General features: G+C 60.8%; 2 protein-coding genes across 15 annotated transcripts in view; one reads left to right on the top strand and one right to left on the bottom strand.

Annotated features, from left to right (window-relative positions):
- The window catches only part of PGGHG (protein-glucosylgalactosylhydroxylysine glucosidase), a 7,319-nt gene extending 1,305 nt beyond the window's left edge, over positions 1-6,014 (top strand). For 3 of the 14 annotated variants that reach the window (XM_034644920.1, XM_002930624.4, XM_019793445.2), the window contains exons 2-14: positions 78-361; positions 676-886; positions 962-1,397; positions 2,308-2,427; positions 2,830-2,961; positions 3,165-3,276; positions 3,533-3,605; positions 3,701-3,837; positions 3,981-4,114; positions 4,242-4,337; positions 4,560-4,657; positions 4,733-4,944; positions 5,050-6,014. In XM_034644920.1, the coding sequence (XP_034500811.1) occupies positions 103-361; positions 676-886; positions 962-1,397; positions 2,308-2,427; positions 2,830-2,961; positions 3,165-3,276; positions 3,533-3,605; positions 3,701-3,837; positions 3,981-4,114; positions 4,242-4,337; positions 4,560-4,657; positions 4,733-4,944; positions 5,050-5,105 (2,076 nt within the window). In that variant the 5' untranslated portion in view covers positions 78-102 and the 3' untranslated portion in view covers positions 5,106-6,014. Of the gene's footprint in view, positions 1-77; positions 362-675; positions 1,398-2,307; positions 2,428-2,829; positions 2,962-3,164; positions 3,277-3,532; positions 3,606-3,700; positions 3,838-3,884; positions 4,115-4,241; positions 4,403-4,559; positions 4,658-4,732; positions 4,945-5,049 lie in introns of those variants that run through there. The other 11 variants (XR_004621179.1, XR_004621182.1, XR_004621181.1 and 8 more) reach the window with 11 other exon arrangements.
- A 2,198-nt stretch (positions 6,015-8,212) lies between these two features.
- On the bottom strand, positions 8,213-9,361 carry IFITM5 (interferon induced transmembrane protein 5). The gene is made up of 2 exons (XM_002930620.4): positions 9,158-9,361; positions 8,213-8,717 (listed from the first exon to the last, which is right to left on the bottom strand). The coding sequence occupies exons 1-2, from the start codon at positions 9,347-9,349 to the stop codon at positions 8,505-8,507; spliced, it is 405 nt and encodes a 134-aa protein (XP_002930666.1). The 5' UTR covers positions 9,350-9,361; the 3' UTR covers positions 8,213-8,504.
- Between the last annotated feature and the right edge of the window lie 2,128 nt (positions 9,362-11,489).

Below are 11,489 nucleotides of genomic sequence, written 5' to 3'. Positions count from 1 at the left end.
GTCGGGGGCTTTGGGCTTTACAGTCCAGAGAGGGAGGCCCGGCCAATCCTGGGAGCCACCGACTTCCCCTTTTCCAGGCCGCTCTGCTGAGCAAGACTTTCCATGGAGAATGCCAGTGAGGACCCCACCATATTCATGACCCATTCTCTGCCCAGTGATCCCCGGCTCTTGGCCACCGTGACCAACACATACTTGGGCACACGTGTGTATCATGACACGCTGCATGTGAGCGGCGTGTACAATGGGGCTTCCGGGGACACACACCGGGCCATTCTGCCGAATCCCCTCAATGTCCAGCTGGAGGTCCCTGCAGAGACAGGAGATCAGCTGACCCAGACCTTTGCCCTGGACACTAACACAGGTAACCCACCACTGTCCTGCTTCCCCCACTCGAACTGTCGTTCCAGGTGAGTGGGGGAACCAACAGCAGTCCCATCCTGCCACCTCCTAACGCAGGATGCCTGACTCACAAAGAAAAGGGGGGCTTCAGCTCTGCGGGCCTCCTGCACTGGTGCAAGCTTGGGGTCCTCTGTGCAACTGTAGCTCTCCAGACGGGGCAGTAGGGGCTCAGAGGGCGGATCCACCTCCCTGAGCGGCCAGTAGCTTTGTAACTGTCCTCGATGGCCCTAAGTGGGGCACGCAAGTTGCTCTGACCCCCCCACTGCCCATTTCCAGGCTCCTTTCTGCACACCCTAGAGGGCCCCGGCTTCCAGGCCTCCCAGCGCATCTACGCCCACCGCACGCTGCCTCACGTCATAGCTTTCAGTGTGTCTATCACCCGTGTGGCCGTGGGGACCCGGCCCATCACGGTGCTGTTGCGGTCAACCTTCTCCCCAGAAAGCCCAGACCTGGACCTGCATCTGGGTCCCGACTTCCAAGGAGCCCGGTGAGGAGGGGGTCGGGGCTGGCCAGGTAGACCAAGGAGGAAGCTGGTCCCTTAGACATGGCCACACTCTTGCAGGTACCTTTATGGCCACACACTAACCCCGGAGCAACCTGGGGGGTCCCAGCAGGAGGTGCACATGCTGTGGACACCAGTGCCCCCAGCCCTGACGCTTGGGGAAAGTGAGGAAGACCAGACCTGGGAGTTCCTGACCGTTGTAGGTGGCAGCCGGGCTGAGGCCCAGGCCTGCCTTGCCGAGGCCTTGCAGCTGCTGGCCGGGGGCACTCTGTACACCGTCCATGCCCAGGCCTGGGCCCAGCTCTGGGCTGGCTGTGGCCTGGATGTGGTGGGGCCCCTACCCCTACGCCAGGCCTTGCGTGGCGCCCTCTACTACGTGCTCAGTGCCCTGCCACAGCCTGGGGCCCCAGGCTACACCTGCCACGGCCTCAGCCCTGGGGGCCTGTCCAATGGGAGCCGAGAGGAGTGCTACTGGGGCCACGTCTTCTGGGACCAGGTATGCACCATTCCACCCCCAACACAGAGCAGCCACAGATGGGGCAGCACGCGGGCACAGAGGATGCTGTGGCTAAGGGCACAGGCACGGCTGCTATCTCTGCCCTACCTGGGTTGGGGGCTGTGATTGGGGAAACACAGAGGCCATGGCAGAAGGGAAGGCTTCCTAGAGGAGGTGGGATCTCAGCCCAAGAATGTATAGGAGTTTGGCGGAAAAGAGTGATTCAGGCAAAGGGACCAGAGGGTATAAACAGCAGAGCTGAGAGGGTGTTTGGCATCTGCAGGGGCAAAAGGGTACCTCACCGAGGAAGAAGAACAGTTGTAGGGGGGCTGTAAGAGCCATGGAGACTTGAACTGGGGAGTGACACCGACACAGGTGTACTGTGGGAGGACCCTTGTGGCTGCTGAGGGGAGCATGGGTGGAGGAGAGTGAGGCCTCGGAGAGGAGTGGGAACCGGGAGAGGCTGGGACTTGGTGTCCATTGAGTGTGGGAGGGGTCTGGGGTGCTACCCCCTCTTCGTCAGGTGCCTCCAGAAGCCAGTGCTGTGGCCCACTCTGGTGAGGCTGAGTCCTTCCCTCTAGGTCAGGCAGCTCATGACCAACGGTCTCCGTGCGCAGCTTCTAGCCCGAGCTCCTGGGGGGACCCCGATGCCTGCTGGGGAGGTGAAGCACTGGGCGGGGGACCAGACCCGAGGAGCATCGAGTCTGGAGACTGAGCCGTGGGATGGGCAGGTGTGGAGGGCCCAGGAGGGGCCCAGGGTGGGCAGCAGAGAAGAAGCTGGAAGGAGACAGAGGGGCCCTCAGGGAGGCAGCATGAGCAGTGCTGGCTCTGGCCAAGGCAGAATGTGGGCAGGCAGGAGAGAGAGAAGGGTGTGAGAGCTCCTGAACAAGGGGCCCTTCTTTGCCCTCAGGATCTCTGGCTGTTCCCAAATATCCTGACGTTCCACCCGGAGGCCGCCCGGGCCCTCCTGGAGTACCGCATCCGGACGCTGGGTGGGGCCCTAGACAATGCCCGGAAGCTGGGTTACCAGGTGAGGGGGACCCACATCCCTCCCAGGCCTGTACCCATCGCCTCAGGTTCCTCTCTGGGTGGCGCTGGGATTCCTGGATTCTTACAGGGGTTCAGCAGCATCCCCCAGCCTGCGCTGTACAGGTAGGAGCCACAGCCTGGCTAGGGCCCAGCTGGAGTCCCCTCGCTACCCTGGCCCAGGCTCAACACACAGTGGAAGCTGGGCAGAAGCTGTCTGGGCTATGATGGGGACACACGGTGGGCACTGAGAGCCTGCAGGCCCCCGTGAGGGCACCCAGACGCTTGGTGCCCCTACCTCTGTCCTCCACGGCTGAAGGCTGAGAGCCCTGGGAAATGGATGGGCTATTCCTGTGCCCCAACCCCCGTAATAGTCAGGTCTGCTCCATGCCCTCCACCCTCTCAGGGAGCCAAGTTTGCCTGGGAGAGCGCAGGTTCTGGTCTGGAGGTCTGCCCTGAGGACATTTATGGGACCCAGGAGATTCACATAAACGGAGCTGTGGTGTTGGCCTTCCAGCTGTACTATTACACCACCCAGGTGAGGTGTCGCCGTGCCCACCAGGTACGACCACCCACCTAACGCGGCCGTGCTCCCCTACCCCCCACCATGACTTCCTGTCTGGGGCCAGGCCTTCACTCTGGGCACTCAGGAGGGTGGGCACTGACAAGAAATGCAGTAACCGATGAGAACTGCAGCCACTGGTGGCATCATCCCTGTCCCACCCTCTCCTGCTCCCCCAGGACTTGCAGCTCTTCCGAGAGGCTGGTGGCTGGGACGTGGTCAGGGCTGTGGCTGAGTTTTGGTGCAGCCGTGTGGAGTGGAGCCCTGAGGAGGAAAACTACCACCTGAAGGGTGAGGGCATGAGGAGAGCGGGACGGTCATGGGGAGGGTTGGTCAGAGGGGAGGGCCAGTGGTAGAAGGGAGAGGCATGGACCACCCACTGTGGCAGGGAAAGTAGGTGGCCACGAGTTGGTGGGGCAGGTGGGCGCTCCTCAGTTCAGCATGGGATCTCTGACACCTCATGTTACCAGCCCCACACTGGCTACTTGCATCAGGGACGGGTCCCTAAGACCCTGCACTGAGCACCGCCTTGCACTCGTGTGCCCAGGAGTCATGCCCCCCGACGAATACCATTCAGGGGTCAACAACTCCGTCTACACCAACGTCCTGGTCCAGAACAGGTCAGACCCAAGACCCCTGCCCAAACTGCCACCATGCAAAGGGCCGGCTGGGCCGGCTGGGGCTAGAGCCCCCCTCTCCCTGCCTTCACCCCTAGCCTGCGCTTTGCTGCTGCCCTGGCCCAGGACCTGGGTCAGCCCATTCCCAGCGAGTGGCTGGCAGTGGCTGATAAGATCAAGGTTCCCTTTGACCCGAGGCGGAACTTCCACCCTGAGTTTGATGGGTACCAGCCTGGTGAGTGTCCTCGGAGCTGCCTCAGGGCCCCTTCACCCCTCCCACAGGACCTGTGTCCACCCTGGATGTCCCCTACCTGACAGAGCAGCTCCCCCCTTCCGGCTTCCCCCCCCCCACCGTCAGCAGCACCTGTCCCTCCCCAGGAGAGGAGGTGAAGCAGGCAGATGTTGTGCTCCTGGGGTACCCCATCCCTTTCCACCTGAGTCCTCACATTCGCAGGAAGAACCTGGAGATTTATGAGGCTGTGACATCCCCAAAGGGCCCTGCCATGACCTGGGTGAGGAAACTGCAGTGGTGTGGGGTGGTGGTCCTCACAGCAGCCCCAGCCCTGCCCCATTAGTCTCAGTCTCCCCTCCCCATGCAGTGGGCTTTGCCCTAGCATGTCCTCTGACCTCTGACCCCAGAGCATGTTTGCCGTGGGCTGGTTGGAGCTGAAGGACCCCTGGCGGGCTCGGGACCTCCTAGAGAGAAGCTTTGCCAACATAGCTGAACCCTTCAAGGTAGCCTGGTCTCGGTGTCAACTCTCATGCCGACCACACCTGCCTCCTGCTCTGGCCCCTGAGTGGTAGGAGTGGGAGCCCCGCCTCAGGGGGAGTCACAGCAGGGTCAGGTCCCTGGTGACTCCTGGCTGACCTCGGGCCCTGCCCTTGGGAGCAGGGGCAGCAGCCTCATGGGGGCCCATATCCTGGGAGTCTGGGCACTAACCGACTTGCCACGTGCAGGTGTGGACAGAGAATGCAGATGGGTCGGGCGCTGTGAACTTCCTGACAGGCATGGGGGGCTTCCTGCAAGCGGCATTGTTTGGATTCACAGGGTTCAGGTGAGAATAGGTCTGGCGGAGAGCAATCACATGCCCCCCACTTCCTGCTCTCATGCACATCTCCCCTCCCCCCAGGATCACCAGGGATGGCGTGACCTTCGACCCCATGTGTCTGGCAGGGGTCTCTGGAGTGTGCATCTATGGCGTCTCTTACCAGGGGAACAAGCTGGACTTCTCCTTCTCCGAGGGCTCTGTGACAATTGAGGTCAAAGCCCAGGCAGGACCCTGGGCACCCCTGCTGGAGGCTGAGCTGTGGCCGACACACACTCGACTCCTCCTGCTCCCAGGTAGGCAACAACCCCCAGACTCACCCAGGGGTCCAGAGCAGGTGAACCCCCAGGGTAACCCCCTAGGTATGTGCCCCCACTCCAGATGCCCCCCTCTCCCTGCAGGGCACAAAGTCTGCTTTCCCTCCTCAGCCGGACGGATACAAAGGTCTCTCCTGTAGGCAGCAGAGGCAGCAAGTTCTGCTGCAAGAGTTTCCCAGGAGAATTTTTGGAAGACATTAGACACCTGCCACAGAACCCACAGGACCCCCTGCGGGACACCGTTGGGTCCTCCAGCCACACCAGTGTCCTCACCCTGGCGCTGTCTTGGGCGCTGCACCTGAACAGCCAGGGCTTCAGGGCTGTCTCCTGGGTCCTCCCATCTGGCCTCCCTCTCTGGGTACCCCCAGCTGGCTGCATCCGCCCATCCTCAGCACCCTCCTGGCTTGCTGATCCCCTCCCTCCTGCCCACGCTCCATCCAGCAGCCGGGCTCACAGGCTCCAGGGAAAGTCTGAGTTCGTTGGCCCAAAGTTCAGGATGGCCTGCCTCTACCTGCGCCCCTCCCCAGCCTAACCGTCCATGGACAGCAGCTTGCCCATGGCTTCACACTCAGTCACATCTGTGCCTGCCTTTCTGGGCTGACACCTGCACCTGCACCCTTCCCCAGGACACCACAGGGGGCCAGGGTGGGGCCCCCACTCTGCTGAGAGGGCAGACACAGGTGCAAGCCTCCGTGTGCAGGAGGCAGGGGTGGGGGGCGTGAGGCAGCACGTTGGTCTGCTGCGGAATTCCTTGGCACGCTCAGTTGCAGACCAGAAAGGAGCTTTGTGTGTCACACTTCACACACAGATGAAGTCAGGCATGGCCGGATCCGGGTGTGCTCAGCACCCTCAGTCCGTGGCTCTTCCAGCCTCTGGGCCACTTCAGTGAGGTTGGACGGTCCCCGTCACAGGCCTTTCCTCAGCCAAGAAGAGAGGCTGGTGGGGTGAGATGGTACCTGCTGCCAAGATTTTTGTGAGAGCCATGCCACCTGCGCCCAGTCTGCCTGTGGAATAAAAATTCTACGCTGGCAGAAGTCTGGGTGCCGTAAGGAGCTGGTGGTCTCCTTCCTTCTGAAAGTGAGGGCCGCCTACCGCATGGGGTCAGGTCGGGAAGGGCAGCACTGCGCTCATACAGAGCGAGCAGGTGGGCCTGCCACCCTCCTTCGCTCTGGCAAGCCCCTCTTCTCTCTCTGGGCTTGGTGGAGAGTTAGTCTGAGTTCTCCAAGAAGCAGACAGCAGGCATACAAGCTGCGATGGACAAAGCCACATGAGGGGTGGGGAAGGAGGGTGGCTGGAGGCGTCGAGGATCCTCAGGCTTGCCTCTGGGTTACGCTGGGGAGCAGCACATGGGAAGAAGTATGGCCTCCAATGGAGCACAGCCCGCCAGGTTGCAGATCAGCATGGATGTCAGTGCTGGTCCCCAAGAGCGTGTGACCTCAGAGACTGGAGCCAGCACCTTGGTGGGCTTGTCCGGGTGCCCCCAGGCTCCCCCTCCACTGCCGGCCGTGTGGCAAGGGCTGAGGCAGGGCTGGTAAAGCAGCGCACGGCGGCAGGGGGCTGTCCCAGTGGAGCGGATGCCTATTCTCGCAGCCCTGGAGCCAGGTGTGGCACAGGCAGTAGGTGGCCCTGCACTCACCAGACTGATAGAGCCTGATGCTTCCCGCATATACGTGCCACGTATGTGTGCCTCCATCTGTACACGTAATGAGGTGACCCTCCGAGGAGACCGTGGCGGGGTGGCAGTACACGTGTGCTGGCATGGTTGGTCAGAGGCTCATGGCAGCCAACTGCCTAGACTTGATCAGGGTCCCTTAGCCTGCCCAGGAGACAGCCTGGGATAGGGAGGGCTGCTAGTAACCTTCCCCATGCCTGTCTTGACCACACACTCTGTGTCCTCGGCACCTTGGCACAGGCCAGACAATCTCTGTTCCCCTCACCAAATGTGGGGACCAGCAGACCATCCCATGCCTGGGGACACGTACCTGGTCACACACAAGCTGATCCCCATTCCCAACCTGTGCATCCAGCACACGTTGCTCCCTTCTTGGGCCAAACCTGGAGCTCCATCCTGGTCCAAGCCCTGGCACACTGCCCTTATCCTGGATCCAGCCTGGGACCAGCACCCAGCAGGGGCCAGTGCACCATCCCCATCCCCAGGCCCCAGGCTGCACACACCCCTACCTGCGGGGGCTGGCTGGGAGCAGCACACACTCCAGCGTAGGGCTGGCACGCTGTTGACCTGTGGCCAGACATGATCTCCACTAGCACGCTGTGGAGACAGCTAGGCCAGCTGTTGGCTATCACAGAAGAGGGGGGTAGTGAGGCTCCAAGTACGCAGCTAGACAGACCCCCACACCCAGCCCAGGCAGATGGGGAAGCAAAGGGGGCTCCCTGGGTGGGGTGCTCAAAAACCCGGAACCGCCCTGCGGTTAAGGCCCCTGCAATTAGTCTGCCCTGTCATTGGACCAGCCGCAGGGAGGCCTAAGGGACCTCATCCCCAGCCACACAGGGTGTGTGCATGTGTTTAGCAAAGCCCTCTTTGCCAGGCCCTGCTGGTTTCCAGGAAGGGGGAGAGTGCTACCCAAGGGAGATAGAAGGGTACGAGGACCTGTGCCGAGCACCAAGGATGCTCAGAAAGTGTCCTCACCCCCCAGTTTTCACCTCTGCCCAACTGCATGTATGCGTGTGAGGTATACGTGCATGAGTGCTAGAAGGGTCAGGCCTGTGTGCAAGTGTGTCTTCGTGTCCAGCCTCGCTGACCCAGGAGGGAGGGAACCCACTGTGGGGACTGAAATTTCTCAAAACTAAAGGAATGCAGGAGTCACAGGGACAGAAGGAGCCTGGCACTCACTGACCCACCGACAGAAACATGCGGGGTGAGGACAAGCGATGTCCTCCTTGGGGCTCCCACTTAACACAAGTGGACACACAGATGGGGAAGGGCACACATGTTCTGGAAGAGAGGCCACTAAACCACAGTGTCCCGCAGGGCAGCGGAGATCAAAAGCCTGAGTTCCCAAACTCCATTCTAAAATACTCCGGCGTCTCCACCCCAGAACCCACAAGCCACCCAGTGCCTGAGTGAAGGCGACAGTCGGGGCACGGCCCAGCAGACAGGACGGGTCAACCTACCATCCTGCTGGGGTCAGTCCAGGGGGATTTAGTCTGGTTGGTTCCTCTCAGGAAGAAACCCTCTCCCACCCCAGCAAAAAGCCCAGGAGGCACTTTCTGGAACCAGGTGCTTTTAATTGTGAAACCAAGGCTGAGTGAGTGGGGTGAGTGAGGAGGGAGGGTCCAGCCTGGGCACAAGGAGTTAGGGGAGCAGGGACTATCAAGGTTGGAGTTGAGACCACTGCGGTCCAAACAAGGGATCTTCAGGGTTAGCATAAGGGGCCCAGGCTGGGGTGGGAGGGGTGGGCATCAGGCCCTGGGGTGGAGTTAGGGTTCCAGGGGCTCAAGGCGGAGTCCCTGGAGCAGTGCCCTGGGGCTGGTCCTGGGGTCAGGGTCCGTGGGTCAGGATGTGGACAAGACCCAGCCTGTCAGTCATAGTCCGAGTCGTCGAACTTGGTGCTGAAGAAGGCAGCAGAGTCCTTGGCCAACCGGGACAGGTGCAGCGCGCCGGTCACCACCAGCGCCAGGAGCAGCAGAGGCGGTACCAACGCCCACATCGTGGCCAGGATGTTGTAGCACTTGGCTTTGGAGCCCAAACGCCGGGCTGCCTCCAGGTCTCCAGCCACCTTCTGGTCTCGGGCCTGTGGGCCAGTGGTAGGGCCACGTCTCTATGGGACCTGGGGGCCCTGCCTCCTCCCACTCCAGCTGTGGACCCAGAGGCCGTCCTGGGCCAGCATCGGCCCCAAGGACCCTCTGTGGGTGGGGTGGCGAGGGCTGGGGTGCTGAGAACCCCAAGGAGCTGAAGCCGGAGGGGCTGGGCACAGGAGCCCCCCCCCCCCAGCATGTGAAGAGCCGTTTGATGAAAGCGTCCCCCTTGGGTCACCCCCCCCAACTCCGTGCTCTTCTGGATGGACCAGACACCCCCAAGGACGGCCCCCTCCTTCTCTGAGCAGTACCCCTGCCTGAATGGAGAAGCCCTCGCGAGGCGAAGAGCTTGTCCACGCCTGGCCAACGGAGCCCCCCCCCCGCCGCGAGCCTCTCAGGACGAGCAGCCCCCTCCGGAGCGCCCCCGCCCGCCCACCTTGATGGAGTAGGCCAGCGCCAGGAAGCCGAGGCAGCACAGGTTCAAGTACAGGGTGCTGAACACCGACCAGATCAAGTGGTCTCGAGGCGGGGGTCTCGGCGCCCCCAGAGTGAGGGCCGTGTGGGCTGCGCCGTCTGCCTTGCGGGGCGTCGGGGCCCGGGGGTCCTCGCGGGGGTACGACGTGTCCATGGGTTCCNCCCCGTCCCCCGCCGCGCGAGCCCCTCCCCCGCCCGGGAGCCCCCGAGGGCAGGCGGCTGGGGCCAGGGGAAGGGGCGTGCGCTGGCGGCAGACTACCCACCCGAGCCCCCGCCCCGCGGCCAAAAGGAGTCGGAGGGGCCACCTCGGGGCTGTGGGTGGGGGCGTGTCGCCTCAGCTGCGGAGAAGGGCTGGAGACCCCCCAGGCTTGGGCTCTGTCCCCGGAACCCAGAGTGCGGGCTCTGGCCGGATCGCCTGGGCCCACCAGCGTCCAGCCTTGGCACTGCAGAAGTCCCTGCCCTGTGCTGGCGGGAGGGGGCCGGCCACAGCAGGATGCACACGGGGCTGTGGCACCCTAGGCGTTAGCCAGGAGGAGACCCCAGCCCCCCCGCTGTGCCATTGCCCTGAGGTGCTGCAGTGAGCTCTCCGAGATCCTCCCTCACGGGCAGACAGCTGCTTCCCAGCCTCCTTGGCTGGTTACTCCTGCCCTCCCGAATCCTCGGAGGTTTGGAAGGATGAGCTCAGGGCTCTGTTTTGGGTTCCCTCTGTAGGGTCCTGCAACCCCTTGCTGTAAATGCCACGTCTGTGCCAATAACTGACATTTACAACAAAGGGCCAGGCTTCACTGCTGAACCCCAGACTCATACTGCAGTGCCTCCTCTGGCAGAAGGACTCCCGGGGTCTCCAGCCTAACTTTTCCACAAGAGACCTCAGGTTCCTGTCCCCCAACCCCCTGTCTTCATCAGTTGGGGTTGTTATAAAAAGTACCATAAATTGGGTGGCTCGTAAACAGTAAAAATTTATTTCTCACACATCTGGAAGCAGGAAGTCAGATCAGGGAGCCAGCGTGGACAGGTTCTGGTGAGACCCTCTTCCTGGTTGCATATGGCTAACTTCTCACTGTGCGCTCACATATTGGCTAGGGAGCTCTGTGGGTCTCTTTGATAAGAACACTAATTCTATCATGAGGCTCCACCCTTATGACCCAATTACCTCCCAAAGCCCCCACTTCTTACTACCATCACTGTGGGCATTAAGATTTCAAGATACAAATTTTGGAGGACTCAAACCAGGGGCCCCACTGAGAGTTTGACTTGGGCCTGCCATATTCCTTAGATCCATTGTGTCCCACCAGAAAGAGGGGCCAGAACGATGCTTTGCCCGTTGAGATATTGTGATATTGTGATTTATATTAAGAAAGATGTGTCTGGGGCGCTTGGGTTGCACAGTGGTTAAGCGTCTGCCTTCAGCTCAGGGCGTGATCCCAGCGTTGTGGGATCGAGCCCCACATCAGGCTCCTCTGCTATGAGCCTGCTTCTTCCTCTCCCACTCCCCCTGCTTGTGTTCCCTCTCTCGGTGGCTGTCTCTATCTTTGTCGAATAAATAAATAAAATCTTTAAAAAAAAAAAAAAAGTAAGAAAGATGTATCTCTCCATCCTTGTTTCTGGCACAGAACTCCTAAGCCCTTGGCATCTCTGATGTGATCAGAGATCACATTTTGTTATGTGAATGAGGTGACTTTGGGACCCTCGTCTAAGGATGAGGGCTGGCTGCCAGGAGAGCCAACCAAGGGACCACAGGGTTGGTTCTGTCCCACCCTCTGACCTCCGGGGATGGCAGCGGGGCTGAAGGTTGCATTCAATCACCAGAGGCCAATGAGTTAGTCAGTCATGGCTAAGTAATGAAGCCTCCATAAAACCCAAAGGACAAGGTTTTGAGAATTTCTAGGCTGGGGAACACATGGACATCCAGGGAGAGTGGTGTGCCTGGAGCAGCCGTGGACATTTCCCCAGACCTCACCCTGGGCATCTCTTCCATCTGGCGATTCCTGACTTGGATCCTTTTGTAATCAGCTGGTGATCTAGTGAGTAAAATGTTCCCCTGAGTTCTGGGAGCCGCTCTGTCAAATGAATAGAACCAAGAAGTCATGGGAACCTCTGATTTACAGCCGCTTGGTCAGAAGCCCAGGTGACAGCCCCGACTTGTGACTGGCACCTGCAGTGGTGATGCTAGCTATAGAGATAGTCTTGTAAAACTGAACCCTTAACCTATGGGATCTGATATTATCTCTGGGTCGATGGTGTCAAAATGGAGTTGAATTCTTGAACACCCTGCTGGTATCCAACATTTGCTT

Source organism: Ailuropoda melanoleuca, chromosome 16 (assembly GCF_002007445.2).
Source record: "Ailuropoda melanoleuca isolate Jingjing chromosome 16, ASM200744v2, whole genome shotgun sequence".
Lineage (NCBI taxonomy): Eukaryota > Metazoa > Chordata > Mammalia > Carnivora > Ursidae > Ailuropoda > Ailuropoda melanoleuca.
Note: the sequence above shows the minus strand (reverse complement) of the source record. Positions and strands in the feature narration are given on the sequence as shown.